This window comes from Neovison vison, chromosome 7, assembly GCF_020171115.1.
Source record: "Neovison vison isolate M4711 chromosome 7, ASM_NN_V1, whole genome shotgun sequence".
NCBI classification, from domain to species: Eukaryota; Metazoa; Chordata; class Mammalia; order Carnivora; family Mustelidae; genus Neogale; species Neogale vison.
Window position 1 is genome coordinate 148,341,086 of NC_058097.1, and position 23,975 is coordinate 148,365,060.

At 53.0% G+C, this 23,975-nt stretch overlaps 1 protein-coding gene across 3 annotated transcripts in view; it reads right to left on the reverse strand.

Moving 5' to 3' along the window:
* Positions 1-1,136: 1,136 nt before the first annotated feature.
* SLCO2B1 (solute carrier organic anion transporter family member 2B1) overlaps positions 1,137-23,975 on the reverse strand; it is a 43,835-nt gene continuing 20,996 nt past the window's right edge. For all 3 annotated transcript variants that reach the window (XM_044258527.1, XM_044258526.1, XM_044258528.1), the window contains 7 exons: positions 16,382-16,481; positions 12,904-13,261; positions 10,827-10,992; positions 6,161-6,324; positions 4,411-4,475; positions 3,964-4,084; positions 1,137-2,870 (listed from right to left, as the gene is read on the reverse strand). In XM_044258527.1, the coding sequence (XP_044114462.1) occupies positions 2,690-2,870; positions 3,964-4,084; positions 4,411-4,475; positions 6,161-6,324; positions 10,827-10,992; positions 12,904-13,261; positions 16,382-16,481 (1,155 nt within the window). In that variant the 3' untranslated portion in view covers positions 1,137-2,689. The remainder of the gene's footprint in view (positions 2,871-3,963; positions 4,085-4,410; positions 4,476-6,160; positions 6,325-10,826; positions 10,993-12,903; positions 13,262-16,381; positions 16,482-23,975) is intronic.

Below are 23,975 nucleotides of genomic sequence, written 5' to 3' on the forward strand. Positions count from 1 at the left end.
AGTCACCTCTGTTTCTAGATAACTCATTGCTAACCACCTGCATGTAAAGAATGGCCTCTAGGAATCTTCCCATCCACGTCCAACTCAATCAGCATTGTGACATCAATGTGTCATATCCAGAGGTCATTTTGGGGCATGAATGTGTTTTATGTGGCCTGGCCCTGGAAGTACCTGGGCAACAGAGGGAAAAGAGGTTTGCAATGACAGAACCAGAAGCTAGGCTACAGAAAATCCTGCCGGTCGTCGGTGGAGGAAAACATATTTTAGATGTGTGTGCAACTGTTGGTAAAATATATGCTATTTTTCTGAATTGTGTGATGTATTTACCTTGACTTCTTTTCTCGTTCTACATAAAGATTCACTTTCTTACCAAGTTTTGTGCTCTTCTTCTTCTTTTTTTTTTTTTAAAGGTTTTATTCATTTATTTGACAGACAGAGATCACAAGTAGGCGGAGAGGCAGTCAGAGAGAGAGAAGGAAGCAGGCCCCCCACTGAGAAGAGAGCCCGATGTGGGGCTCCATCCCAGGACCCTGAGATCATAACCTGAGCCGAAGGCAGAGGCTTTAATCCACTGAGACACCCAGGGGCCCCTTGTGCTCTTCTTCATAAAGAGGGCTCCCCAAAGTGTATAAGCTTCCGTTCCCATAAAACCCTGGCTCCACCATTTATGTTCTATATGATCTTGGACAAGTTGCTTATTCGTTCTGAACTGTTTCCTCTTCTGTAAAATGTGAACAAGAATCTGAACAGGTGAGGACTCGGAAAGCTTCATGACCTTATTCCATTTCTAAAACCATTATTAGAGGAAGTAACCCAGTCAAATGAAAATTAGACCAGAATATACAGCTAGGGAACGATGTCATATGCAAGAAATAACAGTGAACAATGAATCCAGTAAAACTTAAATCTAAATAACTAGAAATAATGTGGTTGCTGCAAATTCTAATGCACTTTGCAAGAAAGGAATTTTGTAATATAAGAGACATTATGCAAGAACAAATTTAATAATAAGCCGTGTCTATAATTTCAGACTATTTCTGCAAAACCTGGGAAACAGGAGGGAAGGAGAAGGAATATACACATGTGAATGGCCTCATCTTGTTGGAAGAAACCTTGAAATTCTTGACATTGATAAATACAGGCTCAGATATTTATTAAACATTTGAAGTTATCAACCAGTAGAATCAAAATAGGAGTTAAAACTTCTGTACCTTCATCTTCCTCTTCTTTCATGTGGGAAAACCTCACAGTCCAGCCACAGGAGCTGTTCAGAGGGCCAGAGCCACATGGGCCCCCAGTGCCCTCTTCCTGCCCCCCCCAGCTTCTCCCCTGCCTCCAACACAGGGCTGGACACCGGGCTTGGGAAGCCACAACTGACAGCTCTGTCTCCTGCTTCCCACGCAGCAGGTCCCAGCCAGGTCAGCTATGTGGTGTCAACAGAATGGGCTGGGGTACATCAGAAAACTCTCTCCCCCTCCCCAGAGGGACAGCCAGGCCGGAGAAGACTGGCCATAAAACAAGACAAGGCCCACTGAAGGACCAGTTGGTTCAGACCCAAGCATTCCACAGACCCCCTCTTTACCCAGAGCCAGACATTTCACTCCTTGGCCCTGCAAAGAACAGGTCCTTACACCAATTCAGGCATCACAGAGAACCAGGTGTCGCCCCCAAAACATGGTTATCACAGAACCAGACATTATCTACAGAGCGACAGGCAACAAGGATTGGGGCACCCGAAAGGAAATGGTGATATTCAGATTCTAGTCCACAGGGGTCACAGTGATTTTGGTGGGCCCTGGTCAGTGAGTGAAGCCTTGGCCATGCATAAGTACCAGTGAATGTGTGTTGGGTGTGTTTGGTCTTTGAAGTCAGAAAATGCCCAAATGTGGGGCCTGGATCTCCTTACCCCCTGGATCCCCTAAGGCAGAGACCAGGCCCATACGGTGGCTCCCTGAGGCAAGGACTAGAATTTCCTGAGTCTACAGAGTTAGCTGCCCCCTCAGCTAAGTGCCCCAAGGGGCCCTCATACCAGGTTTGCTGAAGGCCCTGACTGGCCTGAGTGTTCTGAGTGTGAGGCCAGCTTCCTCCCTGGTGGGCACCCCTCAGAGCTCAGAGCTCTGCCTCCAGGGGGCGCCAAATGGATATTTCTTGACAGAGGCTGTCCTGGCCCCGCCTCCAGGCTGAGCGGGGCTAGGGGGGAGACCTGAGTGCATCCTGACCACAGAGATGGCCATAGCTGGAAGGGGCCTAAAAGCTGGCAAGTCCATTTCTACCCATCAGAGATGGTGCCTGAGGCCCAGAGAGGGTGGGCTGTTCCAGGCAAGCGGCAGAGCTGGGTTAGGACCAGCTCTGGTCAGCCTGGCAGCCTGGCCTGCTATGGTCTACTTCTCTATTCTAGGGCCTGGGGGAAAGAGAAACAGTCCTTCTGCCAGGAAAGCCTGGTTTCAGGTCAGCCTGACCGGCTGGCAGAAGAAGGGGGAAGACCATCATGCATGCTTTACAAGTGGCTAATACACCAAACCCCTAGACAACTCTTTGGTTCAGGTGAGTTACAAAGGCCCAGAGAGGGTGACTTGCCTGAAGTCACAGAGCAAGTTAGCAGAGGAGTTGGAACTGGAAAACAGGGCTCCTGACACCCAAGAGTGGGCAAAGGGCCCAGAGAACGTATTCCTGCCCCTCTAGGGCCAGCTCACACTCTGGATTCCTCAGGCTTCTTTTCTGGCCCTGATGTTAACAGCTGCTGCTGTAGGCCAGATGTGGGTACGGTCACCTGGGTCCCCTCGTCTTTGTCCTGCTGCCTTAGGATGGCCAAAATTAAGGCAAAGCAGGCCAGGGAGCCTGTCTTGAAGAAGACCTGGAGGCCAACGAACCTGGAAAAGACCAAGGGACCCGTGAATTCAGGACCTCCCTGTTTAGGGGTTGGATATCCTTGGGGTGGGGCAGAGCAAGGTCAGCCATCACCAATGTGTGGTCAGAGACATTGAAGCCCTGTGGGGGGAGGCAGGGAAAGAGGCCTCCAGCCACAGGGCAGTAGCCCCATCACCATGGCCTTTGTTGGGGAGACAGGGAAGCCCCTGGAGTTGACCTCTATGGGGGCCCTTCCCAGATAGAGGGGGAGAGGCTCTGCAGAAGGAGCACTGGGTGGGGGGCAGAAGCCTGGGCATCCTCCCTGCCTTGTCCCTAGCCAACTTGTAGCCTGGGCCATGCCTTCTTCTCTCTGACTGTTGAAGAATTCAGGGGGCCTGACAGTTGCAACTTTAGATCACCCCACCTGCCACAAGAGGATTTCCTCTCCCGTTTGCCTAACTCACCAAGGCTCTTATTCGATTTTTCTTCCTCTAGGAAATGCCCTGGTCAGTCCCAGCCCATAGACCCATGCCCTCCGCAGAGTTGGCAGTGACCAGCTCCCTGCTCCCAGCCCTGTCACCAAGTCCCCTCCAACCTCCTGTCCCATCCCAGTAGCCTCTTGGTCTTCAGGTTCCTTTGGGCTCCCCATTGAACAGATGGGAAGACTCAGTTCCAGAAAACGCAGGTCTCTTGAAAGACAGACAGATCTGGGCTGGATACCAGGCCTCCTGTGTCCTAGAGAGGCCTTCTCCCAACCCCACTTCAACTCCTTGTCTCTCTCTCACAGCTGGGCTGTTCCCTTAATTCTCCCCACACTCAATCATGATGATACTTTCCTGCACAGACCATGCTTAGACCACTTGGGTTCAAGACCCAGCTTTGCCAGTTATCAGCTGTGTGACCTTGGGCTGCTTTAACTCTCCCTTTCTTCATCTGTAAGAGTCAGGGACCATGGCTGGGTCATAGGACTTGTGAGCTCAGTACAAGATACAGACCTGCTGCCTTGCAGTGGGATATGAATGGGCCTCTTGTCCCTGCTGCTCTCCTACCTGGGACCCCAGGAATATTGCCAGCAGCCTTCCCAGAGGCCCTGGCAGCCCCCATCCCAGGTCTCACCGGTTTCGGAACAAGTCGTGGTCATAGTAGCGGCACACGGCCCGACGCCCACAGCTCTGGGCCCAGTGCACACAGGTGGTGTCGATGGCGCTGCCGTGGATCACGGGGCTGGGCATCCAGGCTGCAGGAGGAGGTGGTCAGGGGACAATGGGGTCCGGCGTGACTGCATTACCCACCTCCCCGCTCCCTGGCAGACACAACCCCCCCAGAGCCACTGGAGCCTCTTGTCCCATAAGTCTTCGGCCCTCAAGCCCAGCCCTTATGCTGGTGCTGCCTCGCTGGAAGGCTCTACTGCTTTTCATACACCCACCTCCAGGGTCCCAGGTCCAATCTGTTGCCAGGGTCCCACAAACCCTAAGGTCAGGACCTGGGTCCTGCTCACCCCTGTGCCCCTGGGCCCAGCACACCATGGGTGTCGGAGCTAAGGGTCCCAGGAAGGTTCTTTACCCAAAACTCTCAGGAGCATGAACTGGATTCCCACAGCCAGAGTCTTGTCTTCTTTCTTCACTCCCCTAACAAGCAGAAACACAGCAACATGAGGATTGAGAGGGTCCCGGCCCCCCAGGGACTCTCACCATCCCCTTCTCTCTCAGCACCCAGGGCCAGCCTTCCCCAAGTCCAAAGGTCCTGGGTGCTGGGGTGGGGGTGGGTTCAGGCTCCCCATTCCATTTCCCTTCAACCCGTGGAGCCCAGCACCCACATTCCAGGCACTCCCACTAGCCATCAGGATTCTGCGCTGACCTCCCTGTGTCCTTGCTCACAGACACCCCCCACCCACTCCCCCGACCCCTGGGCCCACCAAATTCCTCCTCCTTCCTCCTACACTCGGCAAAACCTAAAACTAGGTACTCAGACACGCCTTCTAACTTCTCGAAATGCTTCGTGGCCCTAGCCTAGGATTCCCCCAGCCATGACTCGTTCCTCCTTAGCAATACCAGCAGCTGGTGTTTATGGAGTGCTTACTACGGGCTCTGTCATTCTACACTGCAATCCCTACTGTACCCCGCATGACGTAGGTTTTTATCATTAGCCCATTTTACAGATAAGGAGACTGATGAATGTTGACACAGCTTAAGTGACTTGGCTAAGATCCCACAGCAGGTGGGTGTCAAGGGTCAGTCAGAAATTGCAGCCCACTGCCTGAATTTAACTCCTCTCACACAGGCTGCCTGCCTGCTGGGACATAGGAGTCCTCTACCTCCTCTCTGGAGGCCAGCCAGTTTTATAGATCTATGTGTCTTCTTGTATTTGTGAGGGGTGCCATCCCCCTTGTAATTTTCCAGAAAACAGATAAGGAAGAAAAATAATCTCAGGGACGCCTGGGTGGCTTGGTTGGTTAAGTGTCTGCCTTCAGCTCAGGTCATGATTCCAGGGTCCTGGGATCGAGCCCCAAGTCAGGGTCCCTGCTCCGTGGAGTTTGCTTCTCCCTCTCCCTGCTCCTTTTCTCTCTCTCTCAAATAAGTAAATAAACAAAAATCTTAAAAAAAAAAAAGAAAAGAAAAGTGGTTTAAAAAAAATAATCCCAGCACAATGAAATATCCTGTTCTTGGAATTATCCTGTTCTGAGGTCCCCTTATTCCGGCCCCCACCCTAGGCACGCTGACTTTGGCCTCAGGTAACAATCTGTCAGTCCCAGCAGGCAGCCTTAGGACAATGGTGGGAAAGATCAGGGAACAAGAGGCAGTATACTCTTGTGGGCTGGGTCCATGGTGGACCTGTAAGGGCTCATGGACTTGAAAAACCATGAACCACATGGACAGGGCTGGGTTTTCTGGCTGTACCCTCCTGCGACCCGACCCACCCTCTAAGGGCAGGGTGGGGGTATGGGCCGTCAGGCAACGCTCTGCTTTGTCCTCACTGTGCCTGGGTGGCCTCTCCTCTCCTGGGGTAAGTAGGGGCCTGGCTCTGGGCCCTGGCCCCGGTACTGCTCTATTCAACACTTGCCACGAGAGCTGGGGCTGGCTTCTGAATTTCTCTGTGTCCCAGGTTTCTTACCTATAAATGGGGGAGGATGGTGTCACTTTAGTAGGTTGCCATAAAGATGGAGACAGGGCAAGGAGAACCTGGTCTGTTATGGGGGAGGGGGGCAGGACACCCAAGTGGCCTCCTTCTTCAAACCCTGCCTCTAGGATCCCTTATCCTGCCTGGGTTTAAGGACTTTTGGGGATCCCCTGGGTCTGGGCTCACCCACTTTCACCTTAGGATGAGCATGAAGGAAGGTGTATGGGTGAGACTGGCCAGGGAGGCCCCCAGGCTGACCAGGAGCATGAAGGGCAGCACCAGGTGGCTGCAGGACGATTCGCAGGAGCCCGCGAGCACAGGGCCGCCCCCCACTACGCAGCTGCAGTTGGTGTAGAAAACCTAGAGCAGGAAGGGGGCAGAGAGAAAAACCTTCAGGAGCCTCGAACGGCAAGCAGCTAGCCAAGTGCCTGAGGCCCACGAAGGCTTATGGGGGACCTGAGGGCACCAACGAACTGGGGCAGAGCTGGCTGAAGGCTAGGCTTTCTGGACCCAAGGCGAGTGGGAGGGGGCAGCCAGGCAGGTACGCAGCCCACATTCTTTCCACACACAGGGGCTGAGGCTGTGGGGAGAGGGAAGCAGAGGACAGAAGAGGGCGAGGGGCTGGGAGAGCCTCACCCCCTACCACACCACACACACTCCCATACACACCACTGTCACTCTAACGCACACACCGCAGTCCCACAGCACGCATAATCATACACACGCACGTGCACATGAACTCGCTCATTCTTTCACCTGGTGATGTCAGAATGTTCCAAATTCCTGACTGTGCCAGGAATCAAAGTAACCAAGATTGTTTTGGGGATCTCTTTCAGGCTTGCTCTCTCAAATAAATAAAATCTTAAAAAAAAAAAAAAAAAAAAAAGCTATGGGGGATAAAAGGGCACCTGGTTTTCTCAGTCGGTTAAGCATCTGCCTTCAGCTCAGGTTTTGATCCCAGGGTCGTGGGATCGAGCCCCGCATCGGACTCCCTGCTCAGCAGGGAGCCTGCTCTTCCCTCTGCCCGTCCCTTGTGCTTATGACCACTCTCTCTTACATGCTCTCTTGCACGTGCCCTCTCCCTTTCTCTCTCAAATAAATAAAACAATCTTTAAAAAAACCAAACTATTTAAGAGTGTTTTGGGGAAGGAACTCAGATTTTCCAGCTCAGTATCCCTCCCTTTCTACTTCACTGAGGTCTTCCAGGGCACTGGGTTGCAGAGGACACTCTCAAGGAGAGATTCCAGCACAGGAGAGAGGGACCCAGACAGCACCATGGAAACCAGGCTTCAGCAGGTGAAGGGCAAGGACGACCTGCGCGGAGAGGGGTGCTAGATTTGGCTCTGGAAGAATGAATAGGAATTTGCGAAGAGGAAAACTGAAATGAGGAGAGGGAAGGAAGGTGAGATGTAAAATAACAGGAAAGTGGCAGGCAAGAGCACTGCAAGTCTTTGTCTGCCTGGAGCAGAGGGCAGAGGGGAAGCGTTTGGGCTGTGCTCGGGCTACGCTGGGCCCAGCGGCCTGCTGAGCTTGGGACACAAAAGAGGAACCTGGACTGCTGTTTCCAGAAACACAGTGGGCCAGGGCCCTGCCAATCATCCCGTTGACAAAAAAATGCTGGGTAAAGTATTGAAAACATTGTCCTGAGGGTACCCAGGCACTGGCAAAAATGGAAAGCTGTTTAGAGAGGCTGGAACCCAGCAAGATGGGCAGGGTCCTGAAGCAAGCTTTGGCCCCAGCAGGGTTGCAGAACCTACATAAGGGAGTACAGCTTTCTGAGGTCTGGGGGCTCTAGGGCCAGAGGACAAACCCTAGCCCTCCATCCCGCCAGGGTAATGTCCAATAGGAGACGCCCCCCCAAAACTGGGACCCCTCCAGAGGCTGAAGTCTGTGAAAAGCTGACTCCTTTTCAAACAGCAAGGAATGGCCCCCAGGCTGGCCCAGGGGCATGCTTGAGGACAGCCTGCAGTCTCACCACCCCATGGCCTGGAAAACTTCCAGCCCTGGATTCCTTCAGAAGTGGTCTCCACTGCCCATGTCTTCAGGTGCTTCCCAGGAGCAAAGCCAGCCAGGAAGCCTAGGCTTTTCTTCCCCCAGAGAACAGAGTCTCTGACCAGTGTGTCCCAGGGAGCCTTGGCCTGTGTTGGGAAACAGGTATGCAGGGCCAGGTGCCATCAGCCCTCGAGGTGGTCTGCTCAGCCTGGGGCAGCCTGTCACCTCCAGCCGTGGGCAGCCTCAGACACTTCCTGTTGTGAAAAGGGTTGGGAGTCCCTGAGGCAGACTCTGGGAGCCTTGGGAAACATTTAAGCACGGGAGGGAGGGACGAAGGCTGACAGCACCAACGTCACTGTGGCTCCTTCAAGAGGATGGGCCAGACGGGGGAGGCAGGCCAAGAGGCCCACTGCAGAGAGAGTGGTGGGAGGGGGAGGACAGTGGGGAAACGAGTTTTGATTTGAGAGATACTTCGGAGGTAGAATTAGGGAAAGGTGAGAGAAAGAAAGAGAGAGATCTGGTGTGCGACCTGCTAAGCACACACCATGTGGCCCTTTCCCTCCAGGCTGAGCAAGCCACTGGGTTGGAGGCACAATGGAGGGACAGATAAGGGGAGAACTAGGCCTGGCAATGTTGCTAGAAGAGAGAGACCCACCCTCATGCCTTTTCTGAGTGGCAGAAGATGGTTGGGCTGGACAAAGAGCTAGGGGCCTTCCCAGCTTGGAGTTTTCCCAGCTCTCATTCCCATCCATCTAACTCCAGCAGCAAGTTCTTCTTATGGATGACTTCAATCTCTCCAGCTGCTTCCGATTCTCACTCCCCAGGGGGACTTCAGCCTCACCTCCTGAGCCTCAGATCCCACCAACCACCCACCTCTCCCTGTCTTTCCTCTGGTCATTTACACCTTTGTAAATTGTTTCTGAGCACAGTCGCGCCCCTTCTGAGCCACCCAGCCCCGGGCCCGCGAGCTTGCTCACAGTCGGCCTGAGGAGGCAGGTTTGCAGCGAGACTATTCCAGGCCAGAGCGATACTTCCTGAGTGCTGACCAGCCCATTTTCCTCCAAACACTATCCCCAGACACAACCTCTGAGGAGGCTCTGGGGAGGGAGCTGGGCTGGGAGGCCAGAACCCTGGGTTATAATCCCAGCGCTGGCATTAAGACTGTGGACAATGCCCGGTCCTTTCCTGGGCCTCCATTTCCCATCTGTATAATGGGCACAACAGGAGTGTGTACTACCCAGCGCTTAAAATTTCCCAGCCACTGTGTTAAGTACTTTTCACGGGCTTTGTCATGTGACCCTTTACTCACTGTTTAATGAATTCACCCAAGGAAAGCATTCAGCACAGTGGCTGGCATACAGTAGGTACTCCAAATGATCACCTCTGTTTTATAGGCCCAGAAAATGGAGACACAGATTAAATAATTTGCCTGAGGTAACAGAGCCAGTTACGGAAAGAAGGGGGCGGGGTTTGAACCAGATGACCTGGCCACAGCGCTCAGGGGCCCACATCCGCAAAAATTCACTGTTCCCTGGGGGATCTTGCCCCAGCCGGCAGGAACTGGGGTCCCCTGGAAGGGTCTCAGGAAGATGAAACCAGGTAAAGACAGTGAGAATTAAGAAGGTCCGAAGACCTGGATTGCGATTGTAAATGCAAAGGGTTTGCACAGCCCCTAGGTGGCGCCTGCTGGCCTGAAGCCCCATCAGCCAGGAGCTTTCCAGGGCTCCAGCCCATGGGTCCCAGGTCCCTACAGGAGGACCCTTGGGCTTGGACACTGATGCCCAGCAGGATGTAAAGGCAGGCGTTCCCCATGACAAAGGTAGGGAACTCTGGAGAAGGAACCCCTTATAATGGCCAGTTTGACACTGCACACGCCCTTCCACAGGCTCTTCTACAGTCTAGGAGTCTGAGGAAGGCAGGTGTTCTCTTCATTTCTCATCTGGGGGACTGAGGAGAAAGGCGAGAGGTGGCTCGTCATGGAGACCTGTTTAAGGTTCACACCGTATACATTGGGGCTGCTTATTCTGCCTCCTTCACTGCTGGGAGTTCCTTGAGGGTAGGTCCCTTGGCTCTGGGTCCTCAGTTCCCCTTTCCCTCCCCACACAGGGCCCAGCACAGAGGAGGAGCTCTATGAAGGTTTGTTGACTGAATGACTGACTGACTGGGCTTACTGGGCCAGCCTCTGCTCACCTTCCTCCAACCTACAGCCTCAAGTGTGATCACATACAGATCTGACACTGTCGCCAGCCTAACCAATGCTCCCCAACACTCTCTTGGTGAAGTCCCTACTGGTGGCCCGGCATTCAAGGCCCTTCTTTGCCTGTGCCTCACTTTCCTCTTTGAAACGTTAGCTTCTGCTCCAACAAGTTCTTTCCAGGTTCTTGAAACACTGTGTGCATGGGTGTGCAGACTCTGCTTCTATAGTTCCCCTATAGGTCCCCTATAGTTCTCCTAGTTGGCTCCCTCATCCTTGAAGACCCAACACAAATGTCATGTCCCAGGAAGCCTTCTAAGACCCTCCCCGGCTTCTTCCATCTTTGTCCGTACCTGCCTATCCCCACCCCTGGAATTCCTGACTTGTTTCCTTTCGCCTCTCCCCTGCACAGAGAGCTGGAGCCAGATCGGGCTCACCCTTGTGCTCTGGGGCCCGGCCCATGGCTGGGCCCAGACTGGCAATGAAATGTTATTGCAAGAATCATGTTCTCCATCGGCCAATAGAAGGAGGCAGACTGGCCAACAGATAGATGGACAGACAGAGAGAAAAGCCCCAGAATGAGAATGTGGAAAGATGGAGAGCGTGATGGGTACACAAAGACAGGGAGGGGAAGGGCCCAAGGGAGGCTGAGGGAGTGCTTGGAGCCCTGACCCACCTGACTTTTGTCCAGAGCCTCCTGGAGCGCCCGGCCTGTGCAGCCTGCCTGACAGGGCGTGAGGTACTCCACATGGGCTCTGGGGTCACAGACAGGATTAAAGTCGTCCAATGGGCAGAAGCAAGGCTCTGTGCAGGCTGTAAACAGCTCCGGTCCAGGCAGGTGGCTGGTGGGAGAGAAGGAAGCAGGGTTGGCCTGGCTTTCCGGCTCTCAGATCCTGAACTCAGCCCATCCTGAGAACAATGGCCAGAGATTTGGCTCCATACAGAGCTTTTTACTGTCAGGGATGCCCCACATAGGGATCTCCTTGAAATGGGGGTAGGGGAGCAGGGAGATGGGCTAGAGGCTCCCAAACAGGAGGACTGGTGGGTAGAGTTGGATGGAGGCCTCAGAGACCCCTCTCAGCCCAAAGATCCTACTAGCCTTTGAACTTTTGCAAATATTCTCCATCCCTCAGTGGCCCTTCTTTGGGGAACACAAGATAAATTCATCCCAGAATGTAGTCTCAGATGAAGAGGGCCTTTTTCTTGATGGGCTGGATTGCTTCCTTTTAGAAAATTCAAGTTATGTGTGTTGGAGCAGGCAGGACACCTGACTAGCTGTGGGATCACCCAGCAGTCTCTGCCTCTCTCTGGACGTCAGTGTCTCTGTTGATTAGCTCAGCTGGGACAGAAGAAAAGGGAAAGAGGCACGTGTGCTAGGCTGACTTTTTTCCATTTACATTTAGGAAAAAAAAATCCTTTAAAGGCCCTGGCTTGGGGCACCTGAGTGGCTCAGTTGGTTAAGCAGACAACTCTGGATTTTGGCTCAGGTCATGATCTCGGGGTCCTGGAGGGAGCCCTGCGTCCGGCTCTGTGCTCAGCGGGGAGTCTGCAGCGGGAAGTCTGCAGGAGTTTCTCTCTCTCTCCTCACTCTGCCCCTCCTCACCTCATGTTCTCTCCCTCTCTCTAAAACAAACAAATAAATCTTAAAATAAAAAAAATTAAAAAATAAAGGTCTTGGTTCTCCTCAGACCAGGGACTTCGGAGGGCCTGGGTAAAGCTCCCCTCTGTGCCTAGAACAAGGGCTCCCCAGACAGGAGGCAGCACATCAGCCTTACTGTTTGGGAGAAGGAGGGACAAGGAAGGAGGGGAAGGGAAAAGATGATAGGGGAGAGGTTGTAATGTGGGGCCTGGCCCAGAGAGAAGCGCTAAGCCTCCCTCAGGTGGGGAAAGCTGGCGTGTGGGTGGAGGGAGGAGATGCCCAGGGAGAGGTGGGGACAGGGACAACTGGGGAATTCTTGCTGGGTCTTGGGCCAGCCTCAGCCTGGAGCAGTTCCCAGGAAAAGTGAAGTCATTCTGGAGGAGAGACAGTGAAGTAACTTCCAGCATCCTCTCGAAGACGGCCCCCACCAGGAGAGAGCATATGTGTGAGGGTGGGATGAGGGAGAAATGAGAAGGGAGACAGGCATGGGAGGAGGCTGTCCTCCTGGTGCTCCCTCAGATGTGGACAAAGAGCCTTGAGTTTTAGGGTCATGGAACAACACAATTTTAGCTGCCAGGCTCTAAGAACCACAAGTTAAACCAACCCCTTCCTCGGGCTTAAGTCCCTTCTCCAGCGTCCATGATAGATGCCTTCCAGCCCCTGCTCACCCCTTCTCTCTACACCCCCACCCCTGGGGATGGAGAGCTGTAGGATCCCAGGCAGGCCTTTCCTCTGCCCAGGAGCGAAGACTTCCTCACGCTGAGCTGGGCCCTGCTCTCTGATGTGGCCTCTGCCTTAACCTCCATTTGGCCCACAGGGCTTAGCCTCTCTGGAGATGCCGGCCACACAAGCGGTTTGCCCTGTCTTGGCTTCCATCTCTCCCCAGGCCTGAGCTGTCCTGTCTGCGAAGTTCCATCCTTGCCCCTCCTAGTGATGCCTGACACCCTCACTGGAGACTTGGAGACGGAAGTCCCACTGCTCAGAAGCCAGGTGGGGAGGGGAGGAGAAGGCGCTGGTGGAAAGTGAGCTTTGAGGTAGACGGGTACCCCCTTCCCCTGGCCTTGTCTAGGCCCCCTCCCTGAAGCCCTCCGCCACCTGCTTCTCATACACTCACCCGGGGGGGTGGCTGATGCCTGCAATCTGGTGGGTAGAGCAGCCCATGAAGAAGAGGGGCAGGCTGAGAAGTAGGCAGAACAGCGCCCCCAGCAGGCAGAGGATGGCACAACGCACGGGGCCCAGATGGAGGCGCTTGACCAGGACACCCCCGACCACGATGCCTACGATGGCCGACGGGATGGTGAGGCAGCCGATGAGCAGGTTGGCGTAGGACGCTGTGACAGAAAACTGGCGCTCCAGGAACTTGGGCAGGAAGGTGGCCATGCCTGCCACCATGGACGACATGCACACCTGGGACAGGACCACCAGCAGGAAGATGGGGTGGCGCAGGGTCCTCAGCAGCACCCTGGGGAACACTGTTGGGGTGAGTAGGGAGCAGATCAGAGTGGGCAGGCCAGCCTGCCTTTTGTTTCTGTCCTGTCTTGTCCTGTTCAGTTTAAACTGGTCTATTCCTTTCATGCTGTCTCATTTAATTCCACTGCGCCCAATTCTATCCCGTTACATTTGACTCCTCTCCGTTTAATTCTGTTCCACTTTTGAAACTCAGTTTTGTTCCCATCCTTTGAGTTAGACTGCATGCTACTCAATTGTGCCTCTTTCCATTCGATTCCGTCTAAAATTCGATGCCACAGAGTTCTATCCCATGCCTCCTCTTCCATTCATCTCATTGCCTCCCACCTCGTTCCATTTCTTCTGTTCTGCTTACTCATCTCACTTTCTCCCACTCAGTCCTTTTCATTCTGTCCTGCTCTAGCTCTTTCTAAGCCACCCCATACCTGAGGCTTTCCTCCCGTGTCCCCAGCATGGGACAGCAGCCCGCCCCTGATCTTCCATCCCTAGTTTCTCTTCTCCGCAGCACTCTACCTAACGTACCACAGGTTTCACTCCCTTAGCCATTTTACGGTCACCCCACCAGAATATAAGCTTCATTCAGAGCAGGAATTTTTGTCTGCTCTATTCATTCCTGAATCTCCCGAGCCTGGGGCACAACAGGAGCTCAGGAAATATTTAGGGAATAAATGAATGGAGATACAGGCCAACACGTGATCCAGTATTACGATGTTGGGGCAGAAGGAAGACCTCCAGAGAAGGTGAAAACCAAGCTGGCTTGGTGCTGGGGGGTGCTTCTCGAGGTAGGACCTGAAGAATGGACCTGAAGGAAAAGAAGTTTCTAGGAGGGGCACAGCAAGAACAAAAACACATAGAGGGGCATAGAAGCGACAGGTCTGGCTTTGATGACCGCCCCAATCACCCGTTATCTCCTAACCTGGTGCCTCGTGTACAGGTTTCCTCATTGAAAGTCCGCTAACCTGAAGGGCACGTGACCACGTGACATGGGGGAAGTCTTGAAAGGGCTTCAAGGGCAGCCCGGGTGACAGCCAAGAATGCTTTCTCTCCAGACACGTGCAATTCTCTCTCCACTGACGTCAGGAGAGAAGGGCATGTGTTTCTGCCCGCAGGAGGTGAGCTGGAAGTTAACGTGAGGTGTGGGGAGGGCAGAGACATCAGAGGAGCAAACCGCCTGGCAGTTGGGACTGGAGGGGAATGATGGCGCCGGGGCTCCTCTGGGCCAAGTGGGAGGGTCTGTTCCTGCAGTGGCAAGACCAGGGTCTCTGTTGCTGGAGATCTCTGTCTGCCCTCACAGTGTGGCCAGAGCCCAGTCAGCTAGTTCTCTAGCCCCCTGGGCCAGGCCAGGAACCATTTCCTTAGCAGCCAACAAATAAAGACAAACAGTCCGGGCAGGGTGGGTAAGAGTTGGGGCTGTGGAATTCCCCATCTTTCATGTCCCAGTCCTGCCTCCCGTCCTGAGTCCCTTGCCCTACATACGGCGCATTCAGCCAGTGCGCTTGACGTGAGAAGGTGTGACACGTGGCCTGCACCCCACGTAACTGCTCCAGCCTCCCTCCCTCCTCGAGCGGCCTTGGAGAGCATCGGCCCAGGCCAGATGGGTGCCCTCACCAGGTGGGGCCCAACTTCATCTAGAGCGGCCAGGTCAAGGCCATAAGTCACCAGGGCTTTCTGGACTCTTAGCGTAAAGGTCATTCCTCCTACTATACCCCATGCCACCCACATTCCTGTGCCTCTCTGGCAGCCAGAGGGCTCGATCTTGTTCCTTGCTTCTATCTCCCATCGCAAATGCACTTTGTACATACCGTCTATCTCTTCATCATCTTTTGCCTGTCCTTAGAACAGATGGAAAATTCCTGGAGGGCAGGGCTATGCCTTTCGCTCAGATAGGGATAACTTCTGGGGAACCCAGAGCCATTTCTGCTGGATAGCTGCTTCCCTTAGCTTAATGTCTCTTCCATCAAGTAAGCTAGGGCTTCTCTCCACTCAGAGATTGTGTCTCCCCCATCAGACAGGGGCCTTCTCTAACTCAGGGACTGTCTTTCGCCAAGAATTTAGGCCTTTTCCAGCTGAAGGGTCCTTGTTCCTCTTTCCTTTGGCTCCCCCACGGCCCCATGTACTCAAAGCCAAGTCTCAGGTCATCACTGATCCCTCTGGAACTCAGCAGAAAGGCCAGAAGCCAGGCTTGGGTCCAACTACAGGGCCTATGGCTAGCCCCTGCTCTGGTCTCCTCTAGGCTCACAGAGAAGCTGAAACCACCAGAGACAATCTGCCCAGGACACCCACTCCAGGATCCAATTTCGGTGATTGGCCCCAGCTTCCCTCTGGGCAGAAGCCAAAGCTGTGATTAATAAACTCTCCCAAGGAGCAGCCTGCTGGGGCCTTTCAGCAGCTGGGGAGTGATCTGAGGTTAGGGAGTCTAAGCCCCTCCTGCCTCTGGGCCCAGCCCCTTGCGGTCCAGCCCACCCCCCCCCCCGCCCTTACCCCAGGGAAGCTGGAGAACTGGAGGCTGGATTACTGGTATCCCAAATAACATGTCGTAGGACACACTTCCAAGAATTGGGCCTGATTAATTTCCTGTTTCAAGAGTCCTCAGTGGGGGCAGGGGTGGGCACTGAAGCAAAGCCTGTAGTCATCACCTTCCTAAACCACAAGCAGCTCAACTTACTGTCCTGGGACATGGTCAGCCTAATAGTAGGGCAGGGGTGATAATTGAAAAGATAATTATACCTTATATAAGTAGGGTTTTTTTTCTTTTTTAATAGTATACGAAAGGCTTTCCATTCATCACCCCATTTGAGTCTCGTAATAGTCCTTGAGGGAAGCAGAGCAAGGATTATTGGCCTTGAGGGTTTGGAGGGCTGAGAGGAGGGAGAGCCAGGCTTGCTGGGGGGAAGGAGAGGAATAACACTTGCACTTGACCTAGGGGGACAAAGAAGATTTTGATAGATGGCAATAGAAACGAATGTTCCAGGCAGAAGGGTTCAACTAAGTCAAGACTTACAGAGTGTATGGTGCTGATGAGGGGTCTGTAGGTATGAAAGAAAAATCAAGAAGGGCAGGAAGGGGCTGGGTCCTGGACGGCCCCACGTGCTTCTCTGGTCCCACTTCTCTATATCCTCCCTTACCTTTGATGAACTGGATCACTGTCAGGTCTGGTGCAATCTGGGTGAGGCTGTCCTGCTTCTCTTGGGACTCCGCCAGGCTCTCAGGGGGAGAATCTTCACCCTGGGAGGACACACGACCAAGGGCCGTCAGCTGGATGCCAGACATTCTGCTCTGAGATGCCTGTGGGCTGGGGAAGCACTCTGGGAGAGAAGAGGGCATGGGCCAGTCACCTCATCAGAAGCAATAGGGGTCAACAGTGTTCCATGCGCTTCAGCCCTGAATGAGCATGGATGGATTGATGCCAACATGTGCTGGGGTGGGGAGAGAACTGGTCCCTGAATGCCATATAAGGACCTTTGCTTCACCTTGGCCGGGGAACTCCGAGAAAGGCTGAGGTTGAGGGTCCTGCTAATCCAGGAGGTGGGCATTCTGAGCAGAAGGGAAGTTGATTTTCAGAGAAAATCACTATGTTCCATATGCACATAGGTCTAAGTCAAATGTTGTTCAGTGTCTCTCCCCTGCTGGGCTCCCAGCTCTGCGAGAGCAAGGATCGTGCTTATCTTGTTCTCTGTTGAAACCCTGGTGCCTAGCATACGGCCTGGGGTGGAATAGTGGGTATCTATTAAGTATCTATGAACAGAAAGAGTGGAAAAGACAGCTGCCGTAGGCAAAGAGTGCGGCCAGGCTCTAGGAAGAAAAAGATTGACAGGAGAGGCAATTGCGAGGCAAGTGAGCTCCTACACAGCTTCAGTTCGGAATGGAGCATGGGGTCCACACTGAGTACCCCAGGGGCCTGGCAGAATGGAGATTCCAGGTATCCCAGGTCACCGGTATGCAGGCTGGGGGCTCTGTCCTCATGCGCACCTGCAAAGGAAGGAGACTTCTGCTCCGCCCGGGAGCAAAGCAGCTGTGAGCTTCGGTAACTTGCTCAACATTGCACAGAACTATGATCTGAGCTCAAGCTTGCATGTGCTTAAAGCTCATGCCTTATCCCCCTCAGCACCCATGAGTCGGAAGCCCTGGTGCAAGACAGGCAGAACTGGGAGGCACCTTTGTGGACTAATGTGAAGGGGCCCAAGAGCCCACAGTCTAAGTCACTGCGTGAGGCACTGTGGGTCTGTTACTCATTTATACCTCGAAGCTACCAGCCCTGTGTGACCACTGGGTGCTGGGGATACAGCCAGTCCAGACTGAGATATACCATGAGTGTCAAACACAGGGGACATTTCAAAGACTTAACATGGAAGAAAAAAATGGAAAATAGCCCATCATTAATTTTTTAAACTGATGATATGCGGAAATGAGAATCAGAGATCTCCTCACACCTTTCTGTGTCCTAACCAAGCCATGGAGAGTGGTGCGGGAAGGCCACAGCACCTGAGAGAGGGGGTGCTACGGTCGGGATACTGCCCCAGGAACAGAGGGAGGAGGGGCTGAGATAAACTAAGAACCTTCCAGTGTTCTTATCCAGTATGGATAGACGGACGGGATGCCAGGCTCGGCTCTGCCCTTGGACAGGCAGAATCTGTGAGTTCCTTCCTTGCTTGGGGTTCCTTGTCCTCATGTAAACAGTGAGGATGACTGCAGCGTCTGCATGTCCAGCCCCCTGTGGTCTAGGCAGCACTTTCACATCTGCCATGTCATCTTATTGCCACAACAGTCTGGTGAAGGGGTCCTTATAGCACCTATTTCGCAGAAGAGGAAACTGAGGCCCCAGAAGAGGATGTGTCACCCAGGGAGCAATGGGCAGAGCAGATTGTTGAAGGCAGCTCCTCCAGGATCACCCTCTCACCCCTGGGTCAGGCTGGGAAAAAGAGCATGGAGCAGGGGAGGGGCGGAACTTCAGGGGCTGGGGGGAGGGAGTGGTCAGGGAAGGCCTTAGGAGAAGTGAGGTTTGGGATTTGGAAGGGAGGAAGGGAGAGGTTATTGGAAGCAAGGGCATAGGATAGCAGGAGTGAGGGGGCGGTTGGGGGGGGCGGTTGGGGGAAGGACCTGTCTGTGCAGTGGTTTGTGGGAGCGGGTGATGGGGAAGCCATAGTGTCTGGGGCAGGAGCTGGTCAGTTTGGAGGTCCATGCTAATGGACTGGAGCTTTATCAGATGGGTGCTGGGCACTCCTGTACTGGGTTCTTCACAAGTTTCTGCCTCTCTCCTCAGATCTGCTTTGAGGACTCCCGACCAAGCGCCGGCTCCGGAAACTAGAAGCCTTGTGGCTAGCTCAGAGCAGGGCTTGGAGTCAGACACATCACATCTGGCTGTGGTTTGCCCTGGTCAGCAGGCCTGTGCTGAGAGAGCCGATTAGAACTTCCCCTCCCTCAGGGCCATGTGCTGACAGCTGCAAGCTTGTGGGACCCAGGGAGCCGTGTGTGGTCCGGTATGTGCAAGGGCCCTGTATCTGCTGGGCCTCCAGGGCTCCAGGAGCTGTCCTTGGAGGAAGTTGGGTTTCTGGAAGGGTCTGAGCAGACCTGTGACCCCAGCCCCACAGAGCCTCGCTGACCCTGGTGGGTGATATGGCATTCTCTGCCAGCCCTCAACTGTCATCGCACATGGCCACAGCAAGTGGCCACAGGGATGGGGTGATCTGCTAGCCTTCCCACCACCATGAGAGGGAGATCATGTTTCTAGCAGAGCGCCTGGAGATCTGAGCTCCGCGGAGGATTGCGACACACTTTCTCCAGCTTTCTTATTGAGATCTGTGCAACTGGCCATGCCTCCTTGTCCCTTTGGCCACCAGCAAGCCCAGAACCAGATAAGGGGTTTGGTTTTATCAACCAAATTCATCTTTGTGGTCCACGCTCCTAGGTTTCCGCCTCTCTTGCTGATACCCCTTTTGCTGCTGTTTCTATTTTCCTGCTTCTTGGTCCTGACTTATTGATTTAGCCCACATCCCTCCTGCTCTTCCCGGATCTGAATCCCAGCTCCACCCTCCACTAGGCCTGGGGACGAGTTGTTTAATCTCTGTAACTTGACCCTCAGGTATAAAATGGGGGCTATAGCCTAACCTACTTCACAGGTGGATTACAAAGATTAAATGAGATCATATATACAAAGAGTTTAAAACAATACACAGTCCAGAAAAAACTATAGATGTCAGCTTAATTTCCCACTTTTACTAGTTTGGTGCTTGAGTTTGGTGTGAGCTGTGAGAATATTAGAAAAAGGGTCATTTTTCCATTGTTTTTGCTTTTAAGAGCTGGCTCGATCAGAGAAAGATATTAAGAATAAGCACTCCCGGGGGCGCTTGGGTGGCTCAGTGGGTTAAAGCCTCTGCCTTCGGCTCAGGTCATGATCCCAGGGTTCTGGGATCGAGCCCCGCGTCGGGCTCTCTGCTCCGCAGGGAACCTGCTTTCTCCCCTCTCTCTCTCTCTGCCTGCCTCTCTTCCTACTTGTGATTTCTCTCTGTCAAATAAATAAAATCTTTAAAAAAAAAAAAAAAGAATAAGCACTCCCGCTGGTCAAGTACTGAATAATCCACTTTCTACTTTGCTGGTTTCATTCTTTAAAAATCCCAAGGTGTGGGGCACCTGGGTGGCTCAGTTGGTTAAGCAACTGCCTTCGGCTGGGATTGTGATCCCGAAGTCCCAGGATTGAGTTCCACATCAGTCTCCCGGCTCCATGGTGAGTCTGCTTCTCCCTCTGACCTCCCTTTTCATGCTTTCTTTCTCTCTCTCAAATAAATAAAAAAAATCTTAAAAAAAAAAAATCCCAAGGTGTGGATATTAGTGTTGTAACCATTTTACAGATTTCAAAGTTCCAGGTGCGGAGGCGGGATTCATAACCAGGCTGGTCTCATACAGACACAGCACGTCTGGCTCCTGCTGGGGGCCTTCCTGTCAGTGGTGCAGATGCCTCAGGCACCGAGAACCCCAGCCTCCCAGGCCAGATCAGCTACTGATCAGCTCTCTCCGTGAGTCTCAGTCTCCTCCTCTGTCAAACGGGGGTATTGGACTTGATCAGTGTTTTTAAAATGGGGTTTTGGCAGCAAAACCCTTTCTCCAATTGAACTTCACTCAAAAGACTGATATAAAAACACATAAAACTAGAATCTGTCTGATTGGGGTGTGTGTGTGTGTGTGTGTATGTATACACGTGCTTGTGTACAGAGGGGGTGGAAGACCTTTAGTCCTATTGGGGGATACTCTCTTCAATCTCCCTACAGTGGCACCCTTGGAGTTCTGTGGGTACAGTTTAAAACCACTGAAGCAGATCGCCCCAAAAAGCCTTCCAGTCCCAGTGTTTGAGGAAGCTCTGATCTACACCAAGCCGTGAGTAGGGGTGAGGTTCACCGTAGCCCTGTGTGGCCAGACTTGGCTTGGTACAGACTGGTACATGGGGAGGTGGTGCTGGCCAAGCTCTGGGCACAACCTTGACCCTCTCTGGACCTGAATCCCTCCATCTGTAAGACAGAGTTGGGGTTGAACTGGATGATCTCTCGAGACATTTTACCTTAGAGCACTGAGGAGGGGTAAAGGTGGAATCACAAGGCCTGGGTTGCTAGGGATGAGGAAGGATGCATGAGGGCTCCTGGGCTGGCTGGGAGGGGTCTAGAGGCAGTGCCTCCAAGGTACCACCTTGGACCTCTCAGGGGGCTGCAAAGGAGCACGAAGTCCAAGGGTAACAGAAGCTTCCTAGCTGGCCCCAAGTCCTGGGTTTTAAGGGCCACTGCCATTGCCCACTCCTGCACTCATCCTTGAGGATTCTCCCAAAGAAGCACATCAGGTCAATGATCGGGAGAAAACAGATTTCATGGACTCCTAGACTCATGGGCCAAAACTGTAAGCCATATAGAAACATGAATTTTGGGAGTCAAAGACCATTTGAGGCAAAAAATCATAGAACAGAACTACTTGAGACTCTTTGCTAGAAACATAGAACTTTAAGACTGTATAATATTAGAATCCCAGACTCTGGGAGACAGCCTAGAATAACAGACACGGAGACTCCTGGGATATAGGAACTGAGAGATGATGGCAGAGACCAGTTGTGCTCAGAGGCCAGGCAGGGACAGGGGCTCTCGATGGATGAGACCTTTCTCAGCCCCTGGTCCAGCACCAGGGGCAGTCATTCAGCGGGACCTGAGGGTATGGAGGCCACAGGAGGGTTGCTGCCTGAATGGTGTCCTACAACCATAAGGACAGATGGGGCCAGGTGACCTGCTAGGGAGCCCCTAAGAGGCCATCTCTACTCCAAAGGCCCTACAGAGCCATGTGCCACAAGTCCTACAGAATCTTAGAAATTGGCTGATTATGGAGAGGGAGACTGAGGCTTAGAGAGGACTAACATCTGCCATGGTTCACTCCTAGAAGGGTGTCTCCTGGCCATGATGAGATCAAAGATTCGTGGGCAGAACCAAAGACAGGAAAGCAGAGCTCCTCCCCTCCATGTCCTGTATGGCCTCTCCCATCTACCATCTCCTAATTTTCTCTGTGGAGACTATTCATGCTCCTCTCCCTGCAGGCAGAGAACTCTAAGCACTGGCCATGGGAGAAGCATGAGCTGTCCGTCAGTCATCTCTCTGTCTGTCTGCATTTGGCCTTCCTTCGTTACCTGAGAGCTTCTTGGGGGCAGAGGCTGAGGAGTGCACCCTTTTCTCCCACAGTGGAGGGGCTCATGTACTGCTCCGCTTAGAGAAGACATCATTGAACCTGTCAGAGCTGGTAGACCCTGTCCAGTCTGCCCATTGTACAGAAGAGGAGACTGAGGTCAAGACCTCCACTGGGTCACAAAATCCTGATATTACATGCCACCATTAAAAACTGCATTTACGTGTAAGAGGCTATTTAGGGAAACTCTGAGCCTGGGAGAAGATACCCGAAGGGATTTCAGAAAGAATCTCCCCTTCACTTTCCTCTGCCCCCCACCACCCATGCCTGTTCCCACTCTCTACAGAAGATACATCCCCCCATGTCTGTGAGCCTAGACCTTCTGGCTGCCAATTCTGCCTCATTGGGCCCTTCCTCCCTGTCCATCTACCTCTCCTTCAGTGGCCTGAGTGGGCAGGGGCCGCCCTTGTCGCTGTAAACAGAGCTGGCCCAGGCAGAGCCTCAAGGAGGCAGGTGGGGGCGCGGGGAAGGGGGGAGAGAACAATTCCTCCCACATCAATATTTATTGCCTGCGAGCTGCTGCAAGCAGATCTTCATGTTCTCAGCCTTCGGTTCTTTTTTAAGAACCTCTCACCCCCTTCCTTCCTCACTCCCCAACCCCCATGTGCTGACAGAATGAATCCAGACAGCCAGACAGGTTCACAGCCGGGGAACCAGGGCTTCCAATCATCACAGAGATGCTGCTCTTCAAACCCAGATGTCTGCCCCACAGCAGCTTGGACGCAAGAAACTGTGCATTCGTAGACTTTTAGGCACACAGACTACAGCTCCCCAGAATTGGTCCTTGGCACATTATTACATTATGGGGCTGCACAGAATGGGGAAGCGTCTTGTTCAAGGTCACCCATCGGACACATGACCAAGCCCAGCCACGCCTCCCACTGGCTTCTTCACCTAGTCCACCCCCTGGCTCAAGCAGCTGTCCTCTGTTCAGGTGCGAGGCTCAACCTGGACATTGCCCATAACCAGAAACTCCTCACTTCCTCTGTGACCACCCCTACTTCTAAGAACTGTTGCCCCAAGTTCTAGGAATTCTTACCTCATTCAATTTCTGGCCTGAGCTAGGCAGAACCAGGAAGGGCCATCTGTGGTTTCAAGTTGCCTTCTTCCCCTGAAATTGGTCGCTCTGCAAGGCCTACCTCTCCCCCTACCTCTGAGCCCAGCACCAGCCCAGGCTTGCACTGTCCTGGGATGTCCCCTAGCAGAGCGGCACCTGGGCCCTAGCAGTGTCCCTCCTGGGTGGCTCCTGGACTCCTCCCTTTGTCTCCCCCCACTGCTGGTGCACTGCTTCCCACCTGAACCATAGCCAGAGTGGCTTCACCAGTTTCCCTGCCCTCCCTGCTCCCCACACATGTCCTCTGTCCCTTCCTCTACCTAGACCCTATGACAGAGCCATGGACCCCCATTTACCCTCCTTCCAGGGCGACCATCTGTTCTTGAAGCTGGCAGGCAAGCCCTTTCCTCTTCTGACCTCTATTGGCTGTTCTAACATCAATTTTCATTGGTCTCCCATATATAAAACTTCTGCTCCAGCAGGGGGTGGGAGATGGGTAGTGAGGTTCACAGAGCAGCCACGTTTGGGGTTGGACAGACTTGAGCTCAAATTCTAGTTTTTCTAGACGAACACATTTTCAGTTCTCTCTCCTACGCCCAGACTTTTATGCCCTAAGGAGGAGGGCCTCTCTCCCATCACAGCCAGCATATTCAAATGCACCAACATGCCTCATTAAATAGAATTATTCTTGCTGCAAAATATTCGACAGGCTTTTTACAAATCATCCCCTTGAAACTAGAATTACTTAGCAACAAATAATTTATGATCGTGATTTCTCAACAATTACCTCGCTATGAAATAATAAGAAATATATATTTATGCAAATGTATATATTCCTGACACAGAGCTCATAAAACTCTTGTAAATAAGAGTGCTTAGGAAAATCTTCTAATATTTAGTCTTTGACCCCAGTTCCTGACATAGAGCTCCGAAGATCTGTGTAATTCCCTGTGTGCTAG